This window comes from Equus przewalskii, chromosome X (assembly GCF_037783145.1).
Source record: "Equus przewalskii isolate Varuska chromosome X, EquPr2, whole genome shotgun sequence".
Taxonomy (NCBI): Eukaryota; Metazoa; Chordata; class Mammalia; order Perissodactyla; family Equidae; genus Equus; species Equus przewalskii.
The window spans coordinates 88,256,896-88,280,907 of NC_091863.1; the positions used below are offsets into that span (position 1 = coordinate 88,256,896).

A 24,012-nucleotide genomic window follows, 5' to 3' on the forward strand; every position below is an offset into this window, starting at 1 on the left:
ATGCCTGGAAAGGGCAGGCAGGTGGCAAAGGTGCGAAGCTGATTAGGTGGGGACTGTACTGAACTAGAGTGTGCACTTCCTGAATAGAGAGGACAGCCTCTATCCTGCTCAGGCTGCACAATGCAGCTTCAGAGGCTCCAGTTTCTCAAGAGAGGTTAGAAATTTGGTTTTATATGAAATCTTCCATTTTAAATTGTTAACAACTATTTAGAGGGGAAAAGAAAACACTATGTGAGCCAAACAAAATGCATCTTTGGGCAAGATACGACTTGCAAACACGACATAGAGAGAAGTAAAGATGACCTGAAGTGAAGGTGTAAAATTAATTAAATTGCATCAACAGCCTTCTCAAGAGTCCTGAAATCAGTCCGTAATTCAGGAAACATAAAGAATGTAGGATCTCAAGCCTGGATGGTCACAGAGGTCATCTTGTCCAACATGGCACCAAGCACTTGAACTTGATATTTCCTTAACTTATATTGTTCTATGTTCCTGACTTCTCTTTTCAAATCACATAAGGTGTAGAATACTAGGTCTAGGTCTTAAAATATTTTTGAATAAAAGTAACAATGATAGTAGGAATAATAACAAAAATGATGCCTATTTTTTACACTTATACCAGGCATTGTGCCCAATACTTGATGTATATCATCTCATTTGATTCTATGAAAACCAATTGATAGCTCTCTATAAATGATTTATTAGTTACAAAACAAAATAGTACTGTTCCAGTGAAGAAACCTGGTGGACATCATCTTAATCAAGTGTTCAAAGTTAACACTACCAATACTGGGGCAATATGACGTCATCCGCCTGCTGATATGATGCACTGAGAAGGACACAACTTAACCTCAGTGGTATTTTTGCCAAAAATACATACTCTCAATTTAATCATGATAAAACAACAGATAAACCCAAATTGAGAAACATTCTGCAAAATGAATACACTGTACTTTTCAAATATGTCAATGTCATGACATATAAAGGCTGAGGAACTATTAAAGATGAGAGGAGGTTAACAGACATGACAACTAAATTCAATGTATGATCTTGTTTTGGATCCTGAATTAGGAAAAAATAGCTATAAAGAACAATATTGATAAAAATGACAAATTTGAAAATGTACTATAGATTAGATAATACTATTGTATCAATTTTAAATTTCCTGATTTAGATAAATGTACCGTGGTTATGTAAGAGAATGTCCTTGCTCTTAGAACACATACTCTGAAGTATTTAGGGATAAAGGAGCATGATGTCTCCAACTTGCTCCCAAATGGTTCAGGAAAAAAAATCACATACACACACACATACATACATACATACATACATACATACATATATACAGAGAATGATAAAGTAAATGAAGTAGATTGGGTAAAATATAAACAATTGTTAAGTTTGAAATTATTTCAAAACAAAATTTATAAAAATGAAATAGGTACTATCACTATCCTATAGTACAGATGAGGAGAGTAAGGATCAGAAAACAAAGTAATTTACATAATTAGTAAGAGGTGGAATCTGGATTCAAACCCAGGGTTGTCTGATTCCAAAGTCCATACTCTTAACTATTAGGGTATAATGGCTCAAATTAGCAATTTTGTTCTGTTTTTGAGAACAGAATGCATGATTCTAAATCGGTGTTTTCTTTAAAAGCAGTCATCTTGGCAGGCTATATGCTCATTCAATTGATACTCTTGTTGCCTAGAGGTCTCTCTTTGGAAATACCATCTAAGGTCAGTTTGCTAGTGACATACTTAGAGTTCACCTTGATTTTTCACCACTATTCCCCATATCTCAGTGTTACTCCCAAAATGACTATTTTGAAGGGAATAGGTAAAGTATGTTATGTCTGTTTTAAAAGCTGTCACAGAACTTTATAGATATCTCTGTTTAATCTTTTTCAGACCTTTAAATACATCAAGGACAATAACTGCTATAAAAGCTAATGTAGGGTGACAAGACAATTTAATGTGGAAAGAATAGGCTTTTCAATGCCTTATGCTTGGACAATGGAATATCCACATGCAAAAGAATGAATTTGGATCCCTTACCTCACACCATATACAGCAATTAACTCAAAATGGATCAAAGACCTAAATGTAAGAGCTAAAACTATAAAACTCTTAGAAGAAAACAGAGATAAATCTTCTTGACCTTGGATCAGACAATTGTTCCTTAGATATGACAACCCAAGGACAAACAAAAGAAAAAATAGATAAATGGGACTTCATCAAAATTAAAAATATTTATGCTTCAAAGGACACTGTTAACAAAACAAAACAATAACCTGCAGAATGGGAGAAAACATTTGCAAGTCACGTATCTCTTAAATGATTTAGAACAAGAATATAAAATGAACTTTTACAACTCAAAAATGAAAAAATAATTCAATTTAAAAATTGACAAAGGATTTAAATAGACATTTCTCCTAAGAAGACACAGAAATGGTCAATAAACATATGAAAAGATGCTTAACATCATTTGTCATTAGAGAAATACAAATCAAAACCACAATGAGATACAACTTTATGCCCACGAAGACGGCATTAATAAAAAAAAAGACAGTAACAAGTGTTGACAAAGATATGGAGAAATTGGAACCCTATACATTGCTGGTGTGAATGTAAAATGATGCAGCCTCTGTGGAAAAGAGTCTGGCAGTTAATCAAACGATTAAACATAAAGTTACCATACAACTCAGCAATTCTACTCCTAAGCATATATCCAAGAGAACTGAAAACATAAGCCCAAGCAAAACCCTGCACACAAATATTTATAGAAGCATTATTCATAATAGCCAAAAGGTGAAATAACCCAATGTCAATCAACTGATGAACGGATAAACAAAATGTGATATATCCATATAATGGAACATTAGTTGGCCATAAAAAGGAGTGAAGTACGGATACACGCTACAACATGAGCAGACCTTAAAAACAGTATGCTACGGGGCTGGCCCCGTGGCCGAGTGGTTAAGTTCGCGCGCTCCACTGCAGGCGGCCCAGTGTTTCGTCGGTTCGAATCCTGGGCGCGGACATGGCACTGCTCGTCAGACCACGCTGGGGCAGCGTCCCACATGCCACAACTAGAGGAACCCACAACGAAGAATACACGGCTGTGTACCGGGGGGCTTTGGGGAAAAAAAGGAAAAAATAAAATCTTTAAAAAAAAAAAAAAAAAAAAAAAACAGTATGCTATGTGAAAGGAGCCAGATGTAAAATGTCACATATTATATGATTATATGTGATTATATGATTCCATTTATATGAAATGTCCAGAATAGGCAAAGCTATAGAAACAGAAAAGAGATTAGTGGCTGCCAGAGGCTGAGGGGAAACAGTGGGGAGTGACTGCTAATAGACATGGGGTGTTTTGGGGAGGTGATGAAAATGTTCTGGTATTAGGTAACAGTGGTTGATGCACAATTCTGTGAATATACTAAAAGCCACTTTAAAGGATGAATTTTATGGTATGTGAATTATATCTCAGTAAAGCTATTTTTTTTTGAAAGATAATGTGCGTGCCTAAATTCCTACTCAGGAATTGCTTTAGGCTTTTTTCACTTCCCTATCCTCATTCCTCATCTTCCCTATCTTCACAACCATGTCTGATTATATACTTTCATTCTTAATTTCCAGCTTCCCTCTTGAATTTGAAGCGACCCGGTATTTGGGCATTCCATCCACAACTGGTTCAGCGATGGACACATGACCCATCTCAGGCCAATTTGTACCAACAAGATTCAATTTAGGGACTTGCATTGCTCTCCTAGGAAGGGGAATGCCACTGCTGGATCAGGGAATGTGAGACTGAAGGTACCAGGGGTCTCCAGTAAGAGCCTGAAAATGGAAACCAACCCAGAGGAAGTATCTCTGCTGGCTCCTGGTGAAATAATTTGCACTCTGGATTAAGCCGTGCATGAAGTCGCCTCTGTCCCTGAACATTTAAGCTTATAGTGAGCTATTAATTGTCTGTTTTGCTTAAGTTGGTTTGAGTCTCTTTTTTTTTGTCACTTGCAATGAAAGAATCCTAAATGATATGGGCTATTTTTCCTGACTCTCAACCACATCAGGATTTCAAAACTTCACCCTTCACAGGACCCTGCCCATTAGGCCTATCATGGTAGGTTCCTGCTTATCAAAGGAGGGACATCAGACAATTCCTATACCACAACACATGTAAATTTCACTCTCATGTAACACAAATAAATGAGCATCAAACAGTTGTTACCCCTTAACTGAAAAGTTGGAAAGGAAGTGGTGATAGTAAAATGCAGAAGGATGGCACTGGAATCAGAAGTTACTCCCTTCCTATCCAAAAGCCAGAGAGATTTATTGCCAGTTGAGGGGGTCAGAGAGTATGGAGGCCACATTAACCTGCAGAAAGGGTAAATAATTAAGTTGGACTCTGATAATTAAACTAGTAGAATCCCCACAGAAGGAATGTCATCAGCTAGCTATGAGAGCCAACCAAGAGAGTTTCTGTAAAGCGTAACTTGAGGTTTGGAAACATATAAAACTCCAATCAAGGTAGTCACATCAGAGAAACCAAAATGGAATGTAACTGTAATTAAGTAACCTGAAACCTAAATATATACTCTCCTGCACCTAGCCTCATGCTTGGCACATAGCAGTGTCAGTAAATATTTGTTGAGAGAACGAATAAATCTGTACGAACAAAAGGGTCAACACATAGGAGGGAAAGCTAAGGAGGCTGAAGTAGGCAGTCATCCTCCACATGAAGTCCAGGGGACAAGGTATCCTACGTAAATACACACACAGTTAGGAACATGGATGTGAATATGGATAGACACAATAGAGATGTAAAAAGAGACAGAGACCTGGCTCCATGTGTTTGGTTAAAGTAAATCTGCCACTGGACTGCAGACCCACTCTCAGTTTGGGGACCGACCTTGGACTCTACTACATTGAACAAGATAAATTTCACCTGCTGAGGCCTCTTGGCAGCCAGGCAGCTGGCTTTCATCTAGTGATAACCTCTGCATTTATCACAAGCTAAGCTACCCTTAGCCCTGTAACTGCTTTAACCTATGTACCAAACAGTGAAAAAGACCACCATTGTATCAGGGAAGATCTTTAAAAAGTAGAAACCATGCTAGATAATTGGTGAATGTAATTTTTGCTGTGTGCTTCCTCTTTCTACAATCTTGCCTTGAGAGTACTTGAAAGAGGATTGGGTGAGACTACTGCCTGTGTAAAAATAGTTCTAGGCACTTTGTGGCACTGAAGAGAAAGTCCAGAGGGCCCTCCCTGATCTCAACTGGGGACACCACATTCACATAGGCACTGCCGCATTTCTTATTCTAGAGAACAAGACGTTCCAGATAAAAAACAAAAACAATTTTTCCATTTCTAACCCTACTAGGTCAATGCCAGGCCTTGCTTTTCTCTGCTGTGTGGTTACACTTTCTTATCAAAGGAAAACACAGGGGCCTCATTGAGCTCTCTGTGTCAGTCATAACTAGAGAAAGGGAGTTTGATCCCTCCTTGATTTATTCCATTTTTTTTTTCTTTTTTGGTCAAAAGGTCAACAAAAAAAGTTTGCTCAAAGAGAGAGGATATTATGTAAATAATTAGCCCATTCCAAGATTATGTTGCACATACATATGGTACAGTAGACAGCTTGAAAAAGCACTGGAATTTGTAGCAGGATCGGACAGTTTATGAACCTGAGAAATAGGAACTGGCTCTGTAGTTCTGTTTATCTAGAATTCGAAGAATGGATTGTACTGGCTATTGGAACGAGGTTCCCAGAGCTGACCTGGATTTTCAGCTTGCAAAGAATCAGAAATCAATGAGGGAGAACTAAATGCTAATACCATACTGAACGGAGCTGAATCTCTTCATCAATCGATAAAGATGTTGTGTTACCAAATTATGTAGACTTTCTGGGTCACTGGTGTGTATACCAATTCCTCTACACGAGACCAAAAGGAGAGTACCTGAGAAGAAGCTCTGGCAGAGCATTTCTAGGATAGCCAGGTAAGAATCCGCTCAGACTGACTCCTAGGGGCACCTGGTCGTGCTCACTTTGATAATACTTTTTTTCTCTGATTTTATAGGCTTAACCACAGCTTTCTCACCTATGCTCTGGTCTCCCGAGGTTATCTGCTAAGTATCAAAAGGTAACAACAATACTGAAGCCTATACCTGACCCTTGACTGATGTCTCTATACCCCTAGGTGCAAACAGAAATATCTATTCAAATACCTTTGTGATGTTGTTCTTTTTTCAGTGTTGTCTACTTTCAAAGACGGTGCTGATATCGAAGGCTGATGAAGATTGAGAGTCGTGCCTCCCATCAGTATTTTGAGGGCATCCATGGCTGCCGGTAGATGTACCTTACTTGAAGTGGAGCATTTTGTGGGAAGTTGTGGTAAATCTAGCACTGCATCAGTGAGCCAGCTGCCAACGAGAATAGGAGTCTGACACCCTCACCCTGTTCACCACCTCCTCTCCACCTGCTCTCTTTCTAAATTATTTCCGGTATCCTTGGGGCGAATCTCAATTTCAGCCCCCAGACCTGATGCTTGATAGTCTCCTCCCAGAAGGGACTTTTTGCTAGCCTTGACTATGACTCACATTTGCCTCTTGGATTATTTCTGCTCTCTCTGCTCCAGGTAAACACTTTACCTGATCCAGAAACGAAAGCAAAGTTGGAGGAGGGGAGAAACATGGAAAAAGACATTGTAGCTAACGTGGAGGTTCTGACGACCCAGGCAAGTGACACAGATTCAGCTGCAGCAGCCACAGGAGCCCCGCCTACAGTCCAGACTCCACTTGAAGATGCTACTCTCGCTGCAAGCAGTGGGGCAAATGTGGGGCAGAAAAGCATGGGTCAAAGAGAGAATGACGAGATGGAAAAAATGTCTGTTCTTAGTTTGTATCCCAGTGCAGAGGCTGATGCCCCACGCCCACATGCTGCTCCTGTTCTTCATGCATGGCAGGGGGCTGACAGGCAGGGAAACGTAGGGAAGAAAAACAGCCGTAAAAGGAGGAATAGAAAGGAAAATAAGATTGTGTATTTTCCTTGGTCTCTGACACTACAGACTCAGGCATCATCTGCAGCCCCAGTTCTGGGTCAGACTTGTGTCACAGGGGCTTTGTCAGTTGCTGATACTGGTATGGATGTGGGACATGAAACCAGGCAGCAAAGGAGGAATGGTGAGAAGGAAAAGGCATCAGTTCTCACTCAGCCTTGGAAGGCACCAGCTAGCGCTCTGTTGCCAGAAGCAAGTACAGTTCAGCCCTCTCTTGAGGGGGCCTCTCTGGCAGACAGTGGGGAGACAATGGTAGAGCAGAAAAGCAGGCATAAGGGGATAGATAAAAACAGAAAGATCCTGGCTAGACCTTGGCCTTTGACAGTACAGGCTTGGGTGTCTTTCAAAGGCCGAACTCAGGTACAGAAGGCTTTTGCAGGGGCTTCACAATTCGCTAATGATGACGTCAATGGGGAACCTAGAAGCAGGGGTCAAAAGAGTGAGATCGATAAAACATCAGTTGTTACTTCGTATCAAAGCGCACAGGCTGGTACCCCGCGCTCAGCTGTGGTTCTGGGGCAGGCTTCATTGGAGGAAGCACCCCTCACTAACAGTGGGGGAAACTTAGAGAAGAAAAGCAGACAGAAGAAGAGGAATATAAGGAACAAAAGTGTCTTGGCTCATCCTTGGCCTCTGACAGTACAAGCTTGGGCATCATTCACAGCCAGAGATCCAGTTCCGAGCAAGTCTTCTGCTGCAAGTATGGGGGTGAATGTGGGGCAGAAAATCTGGCCTCAACGGGAGAATAGTGAGGAAAAAACAAAGTCCATTCTTCCTCAGCCTGTGGGGGGCCAGGCTGGTATCCCCTTCTCAGCAACAGCTCCAGGACAGGCTCCACTTGAGGAGTCTCCTTCTCTGGAAGATGTACATTCCAACCTGAGCTGAACGAGGAGGAGGCCCAAGGGGAGAGATGAGGAACAAGTGAAGAGCAATGCAGAGCCAATCTTGGAACCCATCAGAGTTGGACTGACCCAGAGGGGTAGCCAGGGGGATCAGGACTTCCGGGAATGAACTGTGATGAATTTTGCTAAGCAAGTCAACTGTTGTTATTGTGGAAAGCTCTGCTCACAGAGAGGAGGAAGGCTTTGACCCTGACCAAAACCCACACCCACACTGGTATTTCGGTAATGGGAATGTAGGGACCAGAGAGGGAAGAGGCTGAATCTCAGACAGTCTGGTTGGGGAAATAGGGAGGTTTTTAAGCTGAGGAAGAGAAAAGAAAGGGAACTAAGGAGCACTCCGGGTCCTGGAAGGGGGACCATCTATATTTGGTTGGGAGAGAGAAGTGTCTAAAATGCTTCTCTGAGAAAAGGGAGTCTCACTACACAAACGGTAAATTTTCCATTTATGGTAATATTACAATGACTCTCTTGATGGATGATTTCTTTCCTAATTAAGTTTTAAGTTTACAAGTGGTAAATCCTGTATAATTGGCACATACAGGGTAACATTTCAGAGAAGGAAAAATGCCTTTTTCTCTGTCTATGCACTTTCCCATAAGATTTTTAACATTGTTGGGAAAGTTGTGTTCTTATGGCTGATAAATGGCATTATGAGTCTAGATGTAAACGAATGACAGAATGTGTTTTGGATCCTGAGAACATTTCTCTTGACTAGAAAATGTTATTGTATATGGTATATTAGATTGTAAACTGCCTTGATGATTGCATTTAATTCTCAGACTGGCCAGCTTACAGTTGCTAAGAGCATAGACTCTAGAGCCCCGATGCCTGGGTTCAAAGCCCAGCTTTGCCACTCACTAGCTGTTTTCTCTGAGCAAGTCACTCATCTCCTCTGGGTCCCAGTTGGTGCTTCTATCACCTAGGGATAATAATAGCACCTGCCTTGTAGAGCCGCATGAGGATTCAACGAGTTAATACATGTGAAGCACTTAAAAGAGCACTTCGCATATAATAAGCCCTCAAACAACGTCACCTATAATTACTTTATCTTACAGCACTAAGTTTCATGGAAGGGTCTGGCACTGCGGTATTATATGTCTTAAAGGTTACATAAATGGCAGTACATATGTAAGACAGAAGATGATGCCTCCATTTAAAATTGCGGTAACAATTCTTAAAGCCATGGAAAAATGCTACTTAAGGGGAAAAGTCGGCAATAGAATGGTAGCTATCATTTTGAGGTAGTAGGATCTCAAGCATGGTAAGAAAACGTGCAGCACGAACGGCTGGGAGAGAAACGTGCTGCTATGGTAACACTGGCCACTGCTGGACGGTATGATTGCGCATGAGTGGTGTGTCTGCTCTTAATTATTTTCTCTAACTTCCAACTTTCTACGTTACCACGTAATCAGCAAATAATCAAAATAATTAATGAGGAGACCAAGAAGAAGAAGACTTCCCCAGGCGGACTTGTTGGAGGAGAGTCACCCAGCGCGGGAGGCGCTGAGGGGGCTGGACCTTCCCCAGGGAAGACTCCCCAGCCTGCAGCTCCTGGAAAAGAGGTCCGGGGGCCTTTCACTGGGACCGAACAGAACACAGACAGCTCCACCAGGAAGGGGGGAGGGACTTCCGTTTTTCTCAAATGACCTGTGGGAACAAGGGAGGGGAGCTCACTTTTCTTCTGCTAGAACTAACCATTGCCTGATCTCGCAGGGGCTGTGCTGCTCTGTCTATATTCTTGCTAGCATCTGCCACATTTGTTACAAACTTACCTGGGAAGCTTGGCTGAACAATGTAGCTGGGCATAGGCTGAGATTAAAAAGTAAACTTTTGTTTTGGCCTTTTGTATAGCCTGGCTTTGGGGTCAATTTAGTTAAAATGATGTCCTGATGCATCCCTGGCGACATTGAAGGGGTAGATATTGACGGAAGGCTCTGGGGGGCCCGAGTGCCATTTTTGTGTGTTCCGGATGCTCTAGCAGGAGCTTTGGGAACTTTTGGAGAAGCGCTTTCACAAAGATGCAGGAGGGACTTTTCTGATGCCCACTCATCTCCTTCCCCGCTGGGGTGCGTACAGCCCTGGATCATAGAGGGCTGGCTTTGGAGCCCAGTGTGTTCATAGGATAAAGCCCAGGCTGAGAGCAGGGCAAATCAGTCAACTGCGAGGAGGTACTCAAGCAGTTCCTCTATTTCAAGAACCCCTCTTTCTCCCCCCAATCCCAGCACACAGTGTGAGAGTAAAAAGTTGTTTGGGGGCCTGGTATATAGCCTGGCCTTGAGGTGAATGTTTTACTCTGCAGGAGCACTTTCTAGGGCAGGGTCAAGGACCCTCATCAGTCACTGGCTGAAAGGGGATGCTTTCGGATGTTGATGAAGGAAGGCATTAAAGTTTCGAGTCCCCTTGGCTGACTCACTCTGTCCTCTCCCTAGAGCCACAGGAGAGCAGTGGGAAGGATTGCAACCGAGCCACCTGCCCAGGTGAATGCAAATACCTGCCCAGGAAATCATGCAAATACCTCGGAAGAAACCTTGCAGAGTGCTAGTCTGAAAGGATATGCAAAACCCAAAAACACACAGCTTGCTTTCAGAAGTCCCAAACAGTCCTCTGCTTTCCTTTCACCCTGCCACGCCCCCTCACCTCACCCCAAACCCTGCTTCCGACCCCCAAGGCCAGAAAGGCAAAATACAAGCCACCCTTTCACAGAGGGGAACCTTAAAGGATACAACAGGAAGTGACTGGCCATCTCCTTGTTATGTTTTCTGCAAGATTAACAATCACTTGGCTGTTTCTCTCCTACTCCTTAATGATCCGAGCAGTTCAGCTATTAAGTGATAAATCCTCTGTGTATTCATGACCAGCCTGTTTAATGCAGCGGCCCAAACTGAAACAATCAAGATAATTGAGCTACCTCGAAAGCATTAAGGAAGCCAGCTGCTGTGCAAGGCAGAAAACAAACTCAACTGGCAGCAGGAGCCCTGTCCCCCAGAAAGAAATGCTGAAGCAAGAAACCGAAGCGGATGAAGGGTATAAAATTTAGGAAGGGCAAGTGGAAAAAGAAAACAGGGAAAACAGCTTCCAGTTCCTCATCACCCTCCCACTTTTCTTTTGGCTTGTGTCCGGGCAACCAGCTGAAGCCAGCTGGCGGGGGATTTACTCCAAGTGGCTCAGCCAAGGTCCCAATCAGCTGGGAGGGGGTGCAGAGGGAGGATGGGCTAGTTACCTGTGAAGAGAGATGATCTGGATAGACGCCCTCCAACTCTTGTCCCTTCACTCACTGTCCACCCTAACGAATAACTGTTTTCTGAAAAGAAATGCAAGGATTAAATTTGCTTGTTGGCATTCAGCTTTTTCTTTTGTGGATTTTGGATGCTGAATGGGCTTGGTTGGTCAAGCAGAGCATGTTTGGATGATGGACTTCTGAGTCTCCATCACTCGATGGGCATATTGTACAGCCAAATTCCCACTCGCTTGCTGCAGAAGATTGTACCAAGCCCAGTACCTTTGCTACAGGCTACACACTTTTAGAAGTGTTTCCATTGTGTTTTCCTAGAGAATAAGCTCTGGTTTAGCTGGACCAACATCTGAACAGATGAATCATTCACAGCCTCTTTATAAACAGGTTGCTGTTTGCCCTGTCAGAGCCTGACTCACCTCAGATGGCTGACTACAAAGTCACTCTCCGCTTCAAACTCCCAAGACAAAAAAACAACCTTATCCAGCAACACAGCATTTGGCTCATAAATCCAATAAACTCAAAATTTTCTCCTTGACTGAAGAGCAGGAATGATAGTTTTGTTTACCCAGGGCCGACCTGTTTTCCGAATGAACCACATTTAAGTGAGGAACTATCTGCTTGGAACAACTTTTTCTCATCCGACCTCCATTTCATCTCCTTTCAAACCATCATGCACACAGATTACAGATTGATCTTTCAAACATTAACTTCCTCACTTTTGATTCTGAAATAATTACAGACTCAGAAGAAGTTGCAAAAATAGTGTTGAGAGGTCCCTTTGTACCCATCATTCAGATTCCCCTCAGTGGTTACATTTTACATAATTATAGTGCATTATCAAAACCCGGCTCATTGTAATTTACTAGATTGCAGACGGTGCTCAGATTTCCGCAGTGAAAAATTAAATTGTCCAACACAACAATGAATCTTTAGTGCCCAAGGCTTCCAATTCCAATGTTTCCCTGCTGTTCAAGACCCTCTGTGGTCAGGCCCTACCCGACTCCGGCAGCCACAGTTCCCACTATTCTCTTACGCACACGCCTCTTTCTGCGGGACTGCTGTGCCCATCGTTTGGGCCATACTCATCACTACCTCTGGGCTTCTGCTCCAGCAATTCTCCCCTCACTTCCCCTTTTCCAAATTGTACCCTTTCATCTAAGGCTGGCTCGTATCTTGCCTTTTCTATTAAACTTCCCTGAGCTACTCTAGCCCTCCTTGAACTTCCCTTATTCTGAGTTCATTATGGCCAGAAATGACTCTCAGCACAGGTTGCATAATTTAGCACGTGAGCTTCTTTTTTAACAGTCGTATTATTTATTTAATTGTGGTAAAATATACTTATAAAATTTACCATTTTAACCATTTTTGGGGGTACAGTTCTGTGGCACTAAGTACACGCACATTGTTATGCAACCATCACCACTATCTAGTTCCAGAACTTTTACGTCATCACAAGCTGAAACTCTGTGCTCCTTAAACACTAACTCCCCCTCCCTCCCTCCCCAGGCCCCTGGTAGTCATTATCTTACTTTCTGCCTCTATGAATTTGACTATTCTAGGTACTTCATATAAGTGGAATCATACAATATTTGTCCATTTGTTGCATTATGTTTTAAATTGTTTCAAGTCTTTTGCTAGATTGGAAACTCTTCAAGGGCCCAGGACCCTGCTGAAATAAGAAATCGGTAGGTAGGTAGATAGATAGGCAGATACAGAGATAGATAGAGATGGAGATATTCTTACAGTATCCAGCATAATTCTGGGTGATTAATACGTGTGGATTTTTCTCGCCTTGTCAAGAAACTAAACCCTTCATTTTTTTAAAACCAGGAATATTTTATAAGACGTTTCCAAGACCCTTTATTGTGGCTTTCTCATCTTTGGATTAGAAACACTTTCTGGGGCTGGGTCTATATGTGCTTAGGCCCAGTGGGTTTAGGCTGTGCTCACTGTGACAGGGCCAAAGTTGCCTTCCCTTTGGCCCATCTCCCAAGATAAATATTGAGCTCATTGAGGGCAGAGACGATATTTCTTTGATATTTCTTCTCAGTATCCATAACAGTGTCTCATCCCCAGAAATGTACTTGGATAACATTGTTAGGATGGGCAGAGGGCAAGGGCTGGAGGGGTGGGCGTTATGTGGTTGTCAAGGAATCTAGTGTGATAACCAAATGAAGTTGGGGAAAAGTTTTGCATGAGGTTATAGTGGCAAACCAAAGCCTGCAGGGCAAAATATTTCAGCTCTTGGTTTCTTCATTGGAGAAGAATGAGTAATACTAATAGCCAACACGAATCAAGAACCTAAATACATGCCAGACGTTTCTCTAGGCACTTGATACATATTATCTCTTTTAATCCTCACCATAATCTTAAGAGGTAGGTACTATTATTAATTTCATTTTGCATATGAAGAAATTGAGGCATCCAAGTGTTAAGTAATTTACCCGAATCAGGAATAAAAGTCAGGATTGGAATTTAGATAGTCAGTCTCCAGAGCCCACTCTCCTGGAGTCATGTGAGGAATTGAAGAACCTAGGAGGCTCGAGAGACTGAAGCACTTCTGGCTGGTGAGCTGAGGTGGTTAGAGCTCAGAGCCAGGGGAGGGGACTTCATGGATCAACTAGCTTTGCACCCTTCCAAGGACCAACCGTGGCTGGAAAATGGCTGCCCTCGGTCACAAATAGTTAGACTGAAAGATTGAGTGCAGCCTCATGCCTGCGGGCAAAACAACTCCAAACTCGTATCCCACTGCTAAGGGGTCATTGATGTCATGTTTGTATACTAAGGACAACATGTTTTTTTTGTTTGGTTGGTTTTTTGTTTTGAGGAAGATTAGCCCTGAGCTAACATCTGCTGCCAATCCTCCTCTTTTTGCTGAGGAAGACTGGCCCTGAGCTAACATCCATGCCCATCTTCCTCTACTTTATATGTAGGACGCCTACCACAGCATGGCTTGCCACATGGTGCCATGTTCGCACCCAGGATCTGAACTGGCGAACCCTGGGCCACCAAAGTGGAACGTGCGCACTTAACCGCTGCGCCACTGGGCCGGCCCCAGGACAACATGTTTTGATATTAAGGAGCACTGTGAACTTCTTGGAAGCTAAGGACTTTATAAACTCTGGGTACTGCGGGATTGTTATTTAAGGCAGGTCCCATGAAAGAGGCAGTGTGTTTCACAGGGCTCCCCACCCCCACCCTAGGGGGCACGTATATTTTACTGTAGGAAATGAGTGATGTTCAGCAATTTCTTTACCTAGCTGTGAGATTAAAATATAGTCCCTTGGGCACTCAGCCCACTTCATGGATGCAGGAAGTGACCCCCAAGTGGCTGGCCGGTTTTTAGAACAATATATATTCTGCAGGAATACTTCCTGTCACAAAGCTTCACTGAGCCCCTGAAGCAACAGAGTATAAACAGCTTTGGCTCAGGTGAAAAAAAAAGCCCCAGATGAAACAATGAAAATGCACTACTGGGCCAAGGGGAATACTTGGTGGGGCTTTGTGTCCAGGAGTGGGAGAGTAGACTGGTCTTCTAAGAGAGAAAGGCAGGCCAGGCATAGGGGGCAATTTAAGAAAAGCCTGCAGGTGGGGATGTTCACAGTGTATTTGGAGGACACTAAGGTGACCAGCTTGGTTGAAGTGGATGGTTCCTGTTGAGGAGCAGTGGTAGACAGAGCTGGAAATGTAAAGTTTTCTTAGGGAAGAAAAGCAGGCAGAGGGATTTAGATTTGAAACAGGCAGAAATAGTGTGATGTGACTAGAAAGCCTAGCTTAAAAGGCTTATCCCAGAGGCCTGCTGCTGGCGTAGTGGTTAAGTTTGAGCGCTCCACTTTGGTGGCCCAGGGTTCACGGGTTCAGATCCCTGGTGCAGATTTACACACCGCTCATCAAGCCATCCTGTGGCAGCATCCCACATACAAAATAGAGGAGGATTGGCACAGATGTTAGCTCAGTGACAATCTACCTCAAGCAAGAAGAGGAAGGTTGGCAATGCATGTTAGTTCAGGGCCAATATCTCCCTCACCAAAAAAAAAAGGCTTATCCCATAATGATTGACTCCATCATATTGCTTTTGTGAAAGGAGAACAGTTCACTGAGGTCTGCTCAGACCACCCTTCTCTCTCTTGGCTCCTACCTCTTTCAAGTGCAAGTTATGACAGCAGTAGGATAAAGAAAGGACAGCCACAAGGCTAGTTGTGCTTCTCAAATGCTTGAGTTCCCTCCACAACACTATACCAAGACTCTTATCAGATACCTGCTGTTGTACTTGAAGTTTCCCAAGACTAATGTGACACAGGAAATACATTAGGCAAACACAGTCTTTATTCATAGTTATAGGCTTCCTTTTCGAATCCATTTCGACTATCTTATCCTAATGAGCTGAGCTGAACAATGAAGTAACCTCAGACCCCTATTCCCTTCTCTTTTAGCTTTAAACTTGGACCAGACCAAGAACTGAGCACAGTCTCTCGTGATTTCCTTTCTTCACTTCTTCCCGTTGCCCTGCTTAGCTCTCTTGCATTGAGTTTACTTACTACTCATGTGGGAGACAGTGGAGGAGAGAACTCACCTGGGAGAAAGAAAGCACAGACCCCTTTGTTCTTGTCCTGCCAAAGCCCCGCCCCACCAGAAGTCATTCATTTCCCATATTCTAACCTTGATGCATATCAGAGAGCCCCTCCCTGTCGATGGGTTGTGAGGCTATGTGGCCACTCCTCCAACTCACACACATGCAGTACCTCTTTCGGTTAAGGCCCGAGGTTTTACAGTGAGATATGTGGCCAATCAGGGGTACAACTGTCCCCTTCAAGGGAGATCAGAGTGTAGCTGGACCCCTCAGGGCAGGAAGAAGAGTGGACATTGGAAAAGTCCCTCCTGCATCTTTGTGAAAGTGCTTCTCCAAAAGTTCCCAAAGCTCCTGCTAGAGCATCCGGAACACACAAAAATGGCACTCGGGCCCCCCAGAGCCTTCCGTCAATATCTACCCCTTCAATGTCGCCAGGGATGCATCAGGACATCATTTTAACTAAATTGACCCCAAAGCCAGGCTATACAAAAGGCCAAAACAAAAGTTTACTTTTTAATCTCAGCCTATGCCCAGCTACATTGTTCAGCCAAGCTTCCCAGGTAAGTTTGTAACAAATGTGGCAGATGCTAGCAAGAATATAGACAGAGCAGCACAGCCCCTGCGAGATCAGGCAATGGTTAGTTCTAGCAGAAGAAAAGTGAGCTCCCCTCCCTTGTTCCCACAGGTCATTTGAGAAAAACGGAAGTCCCTCCCCCCTTCCTGGTGGAGCTGTCTGTGTTCTGTTCGGTCCCAGTGAAAGGCCCCCGGACCTCTTTTCCAGGAGCTGCAGGCTGGGGAGTCTTCCCTGGGGAAGGTCCAGCCCCCTCAGCGCCTCCCGCGCTGGGTGACTCTCCTCCAACAAGTCCGCCTGGGGAAGTCTTCTTCTTCTTGGTCTCCTCATTAATTATTTTGATTATTTGCTGATTACGTGGTAACGTAGAAAGTTGGAAGTTAGAGAAAATAATTAAGAGCAGACACACCACTCATGCGCAATCATACCGTCCAGCAGTGGCCAGTGTTACCATAGCAGCACGTTTCTCTCCCAGCCGTTCGTGCTGCACGTTTTCTTACCATGCTTGAGATCCTACTACCTCAAAATGATAGCTACCATTCTATTGCCGACTTTTCCCCTTAAGTAGCATTTTTCCATGGCTTTAAGAATTGTTACCGCAATTTTAAATGGAGGCATCATCTTCTGTTTTACATATGTACTGCCATTTATGCAACTTTTTTTTTTACCAGCAAAATAAATTTATTCGGGAAAAAAATAATAGTGATTTGAGACCACACATGCTATGGCAAAGGCCATAGGCTAGTCTATATAACTTTTGGGAGAGTAACTCTTAACCTTTTATCTTTCAGCACTGAATTTTATAGAAGGGTCTGGTACAGTGGTATTATGTGCCCTAATAACTCCTTGGGTCTTTGTTGGATGCAAAAGCTTACCTCCATCCATTTGCTGAAATTGGGAAAACCTGACCCTGAAACATTTTCTGTTGAACTCCTGTTGAAGGTTGGGGCATCTTTAGCTGTGTGGCTTCCAAGTCACCGGTGTGGTAATGCCTACTGTAGTCCATTCCATGCTCCTAACAAGCAGCTCTGTTTCCTATGTTATAGGATGTCCAACTCATCCAAGTTTGCCTAGGACTTTCTGATTTTAGCACCAGAAGTCTTGGCCCGATCTGAACCATGGGGAGACTGTCTCTATTTTAGCGCTGAAAACTCCTGCCTCCCCAGAAACCCTTCAGTCCCAGGCAAAGAGAAATGAGCGGTCACTCTCCATAAGAGTCCGGAAGGAACTGGCTTACGGCTTTCCTTTGACCAGGGGTATTTGCATTTTAATAACGATGTCTAAATCAGGAAGCTTTCACAATCCAAAGGAATGAATGGCTAATCATGGAATCACAGGTGCTAGGACAAGTTGGTGGAAAAGCGATTCCGACACCCCGCCCCCCTGGCCCCCTCCCCCACAAGGCCTTTCAATTCCCATTCAGGTGACTGCATACTCTGCCCGCTCTTTCCAGCAGGCAACTGCAGTGCTGTATTACAATTGTTGGGACTTCTCATCTCCTTAGGGCATGGTTCTCAAAGTTCAGCTTGTGTCAAAGTCACCTGGAGGGCTTCTTAAAAACACAGATTTCTGGGTCCCATCCCCAGCGTTTCCAATTCAGGTGGTCTGGAGTGGGGCCGAGAATTTGTATTTCTAAAGAGTTGCCAGGTGACGCTGATGCTGCTGGACCTTACTGAGAACCAGGATGTAATAGTTAGGAGTACAAACTCTGCAGGCCAACAGCCTGGGTTAGAATCCTCTCTTTGATACTCATTGGTTTCACAACCTTAGCTAGTTACTTAACTGATTGTGCCTCAGTTTCCCCATTGATAAAAGTGGGGATAATAAGAGGTCCTCCCTCATCGGACTGTTGTGAGGTAATGGAACAGTGCCTCACCTGTAGTAAGCTGCATAAGTGTTCATTATCATTACCCCCAAGCTCAGAAGAACTGATCTGCTATTTTTCTTCTTTAGACTTCAAGCAAGCTGCAGACACTTCTGGGCAGATGTACTCCTACAGGCATTCCTGCCATGCCTGGCCACTGGGCAGGGTTTTCAGCTGCCCCTAGATGCTGGCTGCCTCTCTGAAGAAGTTTGGCTGAGTTAATATTCAGTATTCTCTCAATCCCACCCTGCAGGCTCTTAGAGAGTTTCTGGATTGAATTCCAGGAGAATGTTCATCAGTGTATCCACAAAACAGCCCAAAGTATTTGAATGACACATGGTCCTATAAACTCCATGGACAAAGCCTCAGTTGTTGGGGAAGAAAGACCACTTAGTTGAAATAGACACATATGGACTTCCTTGCTTAAGGAGAGATGAGTTAATAGCAGGATGCAAATACAAAATTTATGCATATATTTACATAGATATGGATATATATATATATATTTTTTCCCCCTTTCTCCATTAGGAGGGGTCATTTGGCTCATTGTCCAGTAAAGGGCAACCTACTCCAGGCTGAAAAGAACATCTTTCCTCTTCCCTCCAGGAAGTAGAGGTAGGCAACTGAGTTTTGTGAACACAGCCCATTCCCTGACCTCCAGGGAAGATATGCCTGTATTTTGTTGCCCTTGATTCAGCCTCCAGTTTTAACAAGCCATTGAGGCTCTTTCTGGTGGGCCCTGAAGGGCTAAGGCTAATGTCAATAAAAGACAGAAGTGTCTGCTGGGGACAGTGGCATACCAAAGAGTGCATGGCTAGCTTTAGGGGGACAGGAACCACTCAGAGGCAACAGATATTTGCCAGCTAGAATTTGGGCCTGTGTTGCTGGATCTTAAGAGTTAAAAAAAAAAAAAAAGAAGAAGAAGCTAAAACTCCAGCTTTTTACAGGAAATCACCTGATTTTTAAGTGTTGTCAACCAACTGAAAAATGACCATGAGAGCCAAACAAATATGTCCACAGCACATATTTGCTACCAGTATATGACCTTTGGGTTATTATGAAAGAAAAGACACTGGGGCGTTTAGCTTGGATGGTAAATGAGGTTAGCAGGAAGCAGGCAGGAGAGACTGGGTGAGTGGGGAAAAGAAGGGAGCAGGAGCTCTAAGTGCGGTCCTTGAATGGGAGTAGAGCACCGCTCAGGAGGGACTAAGCGAGTGGTCTCCAAAAGGGGAGCATATGAGAGGCACCATTTGTACTCAGGAGCCGTTTTGGATCAGAATCCTTGCCAGCCAGCCCCCCGTCTTCAGTGAGTGAGAATAACAGCAACGAACATTTATTGGACACTTACACGGTGCCAGACATTGTTCTGAAAGCTTTACACGTGTTACTTAATCATTGCAATATCCCGGGAGGTTTGTCTTGTTATTATTCCCATTTTACTTCATTTTACCTGCACTCCAGTCTTGTCCCAGTTGACTTCACAAAGCAGGAACTTTGCTCTGTCTGGACAAAGCACCCCACAAGCCAACCCACTGCTGTGGGCAGAATGCCCAGTTGCTAGCTACCATGGATTTCATGCAGCGATACCACCCCAACCCTAAGAAACCTAGGACTCCTAGGCGGGTGTCAAAGAAGAGCTCCCGAACTTGTTCTTTCGGGCAACGAACTGAGCATGTTAGCAGGCCAGAGTTGAGACAGTGGGAAGTAGCTAAACTTTTCTAGTTTTATCTCCTGTTGTCTTAGGGACCAATTGCAGAGCTCCAAAGAAGTGACCTAGGAGACAGGTCAGCTCTGATGGGAGGGAAGGCATGGGATCTCTATTCCCTGGAAAGCTACTTCACATAGGACATTGCAGGGAGGGGTTTGGGGGGACTAGAGAAGAGCATGAAGATAGTGGGGACCCAGAGCAGAGAGAGTGAAAAAGAAGGCCAGAAGAAGGCAAAGAGAAAGTTGGTCTGCCACAAAACTTTTCTGAGGGCCAGTCTGATGTGGAGGCCATTAGCCTGGCTGGGAAAGAGCTGCAGAAGGAAATGGGATTAGGAAATTCAATCAGTGTAAACGTTGGACTAGGCCCCGGTCCCTTGGAACATGTTTTCCATTTCCTTGCGTAACTACAACCAGAAGGGGCTTGTGAATCTGTCCTAAGGTCTTGGTTTATCATTTTCTAAATATATATTTACCAAAGGCTCATCAAACAGGGCTTTTAAAAATTCTGAGTGCTGTCCTTTCTGGTATTTTCTTAGGGAAATGAGACTGTTGCTTCATCAAATGATGAGTTATTTATTGATGGAGAAAAGTAACCAGCAGGACCATTTCCCCATGTTGCTTAATATCTTTTATACACACTTGTAAGTCATATTTATATATCGGCTTAGTACTAGCAGTTACTAAATAACAGGAAATTCTGAAAAGATTTTAGTACACATAAGATATCACAACTTTTTAGCTAGAGACAGTTTCGTATCCACTTTACGATGTCAAAGCCGAAGTCGATGAATTTTCCTCTCTCAACTAGTGAATGTGAATACTTTGAACCCACTAATTAGTTGGCCATTTGATAATATTTATTAGGCACTCACTGTTGCCATCATTGTGCTTAATAACAATGGCTACCATTTATTGAGCACTTACTATCTGCCATACATTTAACCCTAACAACGGCCCTTCTCAGTTAGTGTTGCTACCTCTGCCTACAGGTGAGAAAATGAGACTCAGGGGAGTTAGGTAACTTGCCCAGGGCCCGAATACAAGCCCAGGTCTCTCTATCTCAAAACCGTGTGCCCTAAACTATAATGACAACCACCACACCATCAATGACAGTGATTGACTTCTATTGAATACTTACCCACGTGCCAAACATAGCCCTGTGTTCTATATGCATCATCTCATTTAATCCTCAGAATGACCCTGTGAGCTCAGCACTCTTGTTATTAGCCCTATCTTACATATGGGGAAATGAGGCTCCAATGGTAATCTGCTCAGAGTCATACAGCTGGTAAATCAAAGAATTATGACTCAAAATCAGTCCATCTGGCACCAGAGGCCAATTTGAAGGTCACCTCCTCCAGGAAGTTTTCCACAAATCCTCTAAAATGTTTCAGATGTCCACATACCATGTTCACATTGCACCTTGCCTCCACTATCATAGCATTATTGACATTGTTATTATTATTACTAGTATTATCATTTTAAGTGTTTTGCGCAAACACTGTACCTACGTTATCTCTAGTACTCACAATTGTATGTGAAAAAGGCATTATAAGCATCATTATCTGGGAAATGTGTTCAGAGAAGTTACGTAACCTAAGGTTACACAGCCAATAGAGATGGAGCTGGGATTCAAATCCAAGTCTGTTGGTCTCCATTGAGTGAAAGCCCATACTTTTCCCATCAAACAATGCTGCCTTCCTTCGTTTTGTATTGAAATTGTGCTGAAATATCTATGTGATCCAATAGACCAGAGGTCAGCACATTTTTGAGGTAAAGGGCCAGGTAGTAATAATCGAGGCTTTGTGGGACAGACAATCTCTGCCACAACTCTTCAGCTCTGCTGGTTGTATCACAAAAGCAGCCACAGACGATACAAAAACAATTGAGTGTGGCTGTGTCCCAATGAATCTTTTTTTATGCACACTGATATTTGAATTCTATATAATTTTCATGTGTCACGATACGTATACTCTTCTTTTAATTATCTTTTCAACTGCTTAAAAATATAACAACCATTCTTTGCTCACAGGCCATAAAGAAACAGGCAGCAGGCCAGATTCGGCCCGTGGGCCCCTGTGATAGACTGGTAACTCCTTGAGGGTAGAGGTTAGTCTTATTCATCGCGTGCTTCGGGATTTTGCCCAGTGCCCAGAGTTGGAGCCCAGTAAATATTTTCTGAGAGGCAGTGTAAAATAATGTTTGTTGAGAGGAAGACTTCAGCTAAAATAGAGACTCCAGGGGCAGTTCGCTTTGGTTCAAATCTCAGCTTTGTCACTTTCTAACTGTGTGACATTGGGCAAGTCACTGTGAGGCTACTTTCAGTTTCCTCATCTAAAACTGGATGTGATAATAGCACCTCTCGCATAGGTTGTTGTGAAGACTTAATGGGTTAATAAAGCACTTACAGCAGTGCCTGGCATTTTAATTATTATTATTATTATTGAAATGAAATAAGACAATCTCATGCCCGTTGTCAAGAAACTTGCACTCTTACCAGCCAGTTAACCAACATGGCAGAAAGTAAGTGTGAAAGCCTTTGCGAACCAGCGTGTTGACAGCAATAGACTTGGATGCAAAATCTTGTTTCTGAAACCTTCCTGTCTCCTGCTTTTGACCTGAACTCCTCGGTGACTGTAAGAACTCTCTAGAAGCCTTCCAACAGAGGTCCACAGCAGATGTGGTTCGTTTGTCCTGCACACTGGTTTGTTGTTTGTTTTTGTTTTGAATTTAATATATTTAGGCCCAGCATGCACACTCTGCCTCCCTGTAGACACCACTGCTCTCTACTGTTTTAAACTCTCAACTCCTCTTCTTAGCCCCTAAAGTCCTTTGAGTTTGAAACCTCTGCCCTAGGACCTCTACCCAGAGCCTTCATCAGCGACCAGCTGCCCTGGAGGAACTCTTGCCTCTTCTTCTATCTGTAAGCGTCAGCCTGAAGGTCTGCCCACCCTTGGCACTGGCCTCCTATTTCATTCTCATCTCTCGCTATTCCTGAGCTCATGCTCTGGGCTCTGGTCCTGGTGGACTTCATTCAGTTCCTCCAGACAAATCATGCTCTCTCTCACCTATCATTGGCACCTACTATTCTCTAAGCTTGGAACATCCTTAACTCCACTTCACCAGGTTAATTCTTCTTCATCTTTCAGGTCTTTAGCCTAGATGTCACTTCATCCAGGAACCTTTTCGTGACACCTTAAGTAAATATTAAAAGCTCCTTGGGCTGACCCGTTGGTGCAGCGGTTAAGTTTGCACGTTCCGCTTCTCGGCGGCCCAGGGTTCACCGGTTCGGATCCCGGGTGCGGACATGGAACCACTTGGCACGCCATGCAGCGGTAGGCATCCCACATATAAAGCAGAGGAAGATGGGCGTGGATGTTAGCTCAGGGCCAGGCTTCCTCAGCAAAAAGAGGAGGACAGCCAGTAGTTAGCTCAGGGCTAATCTTCCTCAAAAAAAAAAAAAAGAGCTCCTTCCCTGAACCCTCATAGTGCCTTACACTTCAGCGGCAGAGCTGGATAGTTTCTCACTAACTCCATTTCCTTACAGGGCAAAGAAGAAAATTACATTTGGTAGTCTCTCTTGCCATTAGATTGGCTTCTAATCACTTTCAAGTCTGTCCATAAATCATGCTATGTGATACTCCATGGGCTGGCTTTACCTACTGGCCTGCAGAATACAGAGGAGCCATTGGCCGACTCTGAGGAGGTCTATGGAATGGGGAAGCCACACGACAGAAAAAGCCTGGATTATTGCTTGAAAGTCATTACTTGCAAGACAGCTGCCCAAGATAGCTGCTTGACCTGCATTGGCCTGTGACATGAATGACAAATAAACTTTTATTGTATTGAACCACTGAGATGTGAGGGTTGTTTGTTACAGCAGCTAGAATTAATTACCTTGACTAATGTATTTTCCTTATGTCATAGTACAAAATAACCCTGATTGTAATCGCCTGTTTACTTGGCTTTACTAGTCACTAGAATGTAAACTCCATGAGGGCAGGAAGTTTTGTCTGTTTTGTTCTCTACTATATCTCCAGCATCTAGAGTGCCTGGCACTCAATAAATATTTGCTGAATAAATAGATGATTGAGCAG

The 24,012-nt window shown here is 43.5% G+C and overlaps 2 protein-coding genes and 1 long non-coding RNA gene across 4 annotated transcripts in view; 2 read left to right on the forward strand and 1 right to left on the reverse strand.

The window, feature by feature from the left end:
• The window catches only part of ACSL4 (acyl-CoA synthetase long chain family member 4), a 151,036-nt gene extending 144,525 nt beyond the window's left edge, over positions 1 to 6,511 (reverse strand). The window contains exon 1 of one of the 2 annotated variants that reach the window (XM_070603846.1): positions 6,237 to 6,511. The gene's annotated coding sequence lies outside the window, so the exon portion shown is untranslated. The remainder of the gene's footprint in view (positions 1 to 6,236) is intronic. The other variant, XM_070603851.1, reaches the window with a different exon arrangement.
• Positions 5,618 to 9,816, forward strand: LOC139080941 (uncharacterized). Its single transcript, XM_070603860.1, has 4 exons — positions 5,618 to 6,008; positions 6,089 to 6,151; positions 6,262 to 6,357; positions 6,647 to 9,816. The coding sequence occupies exon 4, from the start codon at positions 6,701 to 6,703 to the stop codon at positions 7,949 to 7,951; it is 1,251 nt and encodes a 416-aa protein (XP_070459961.1). The 5' UTR covers positions 5,618 to 6,008; positions 6,089 to 6,151; positions 6,262 to 6,357; positions 6,647 to 6,700; the 3' UTR covers positions 7,952 to 9,816.
• Positions 9,817 to 20,529: 10,713 nt separating this feature from the next.
• LOC139080942 (uncharacterized) lies at positions 20,530 to 23,765 on the forward strand. The gene is made up of 2 exons (XR_011535832.1): positions 20,530 to 23,250; positions 23,463 to 23,765. It is a non-coding gene; the product is annotated as an uncharacterized lncRNA (long non-coding RNA).
• Positions 23,766 to 24,012: the final 247 nt, after the last annotated feature.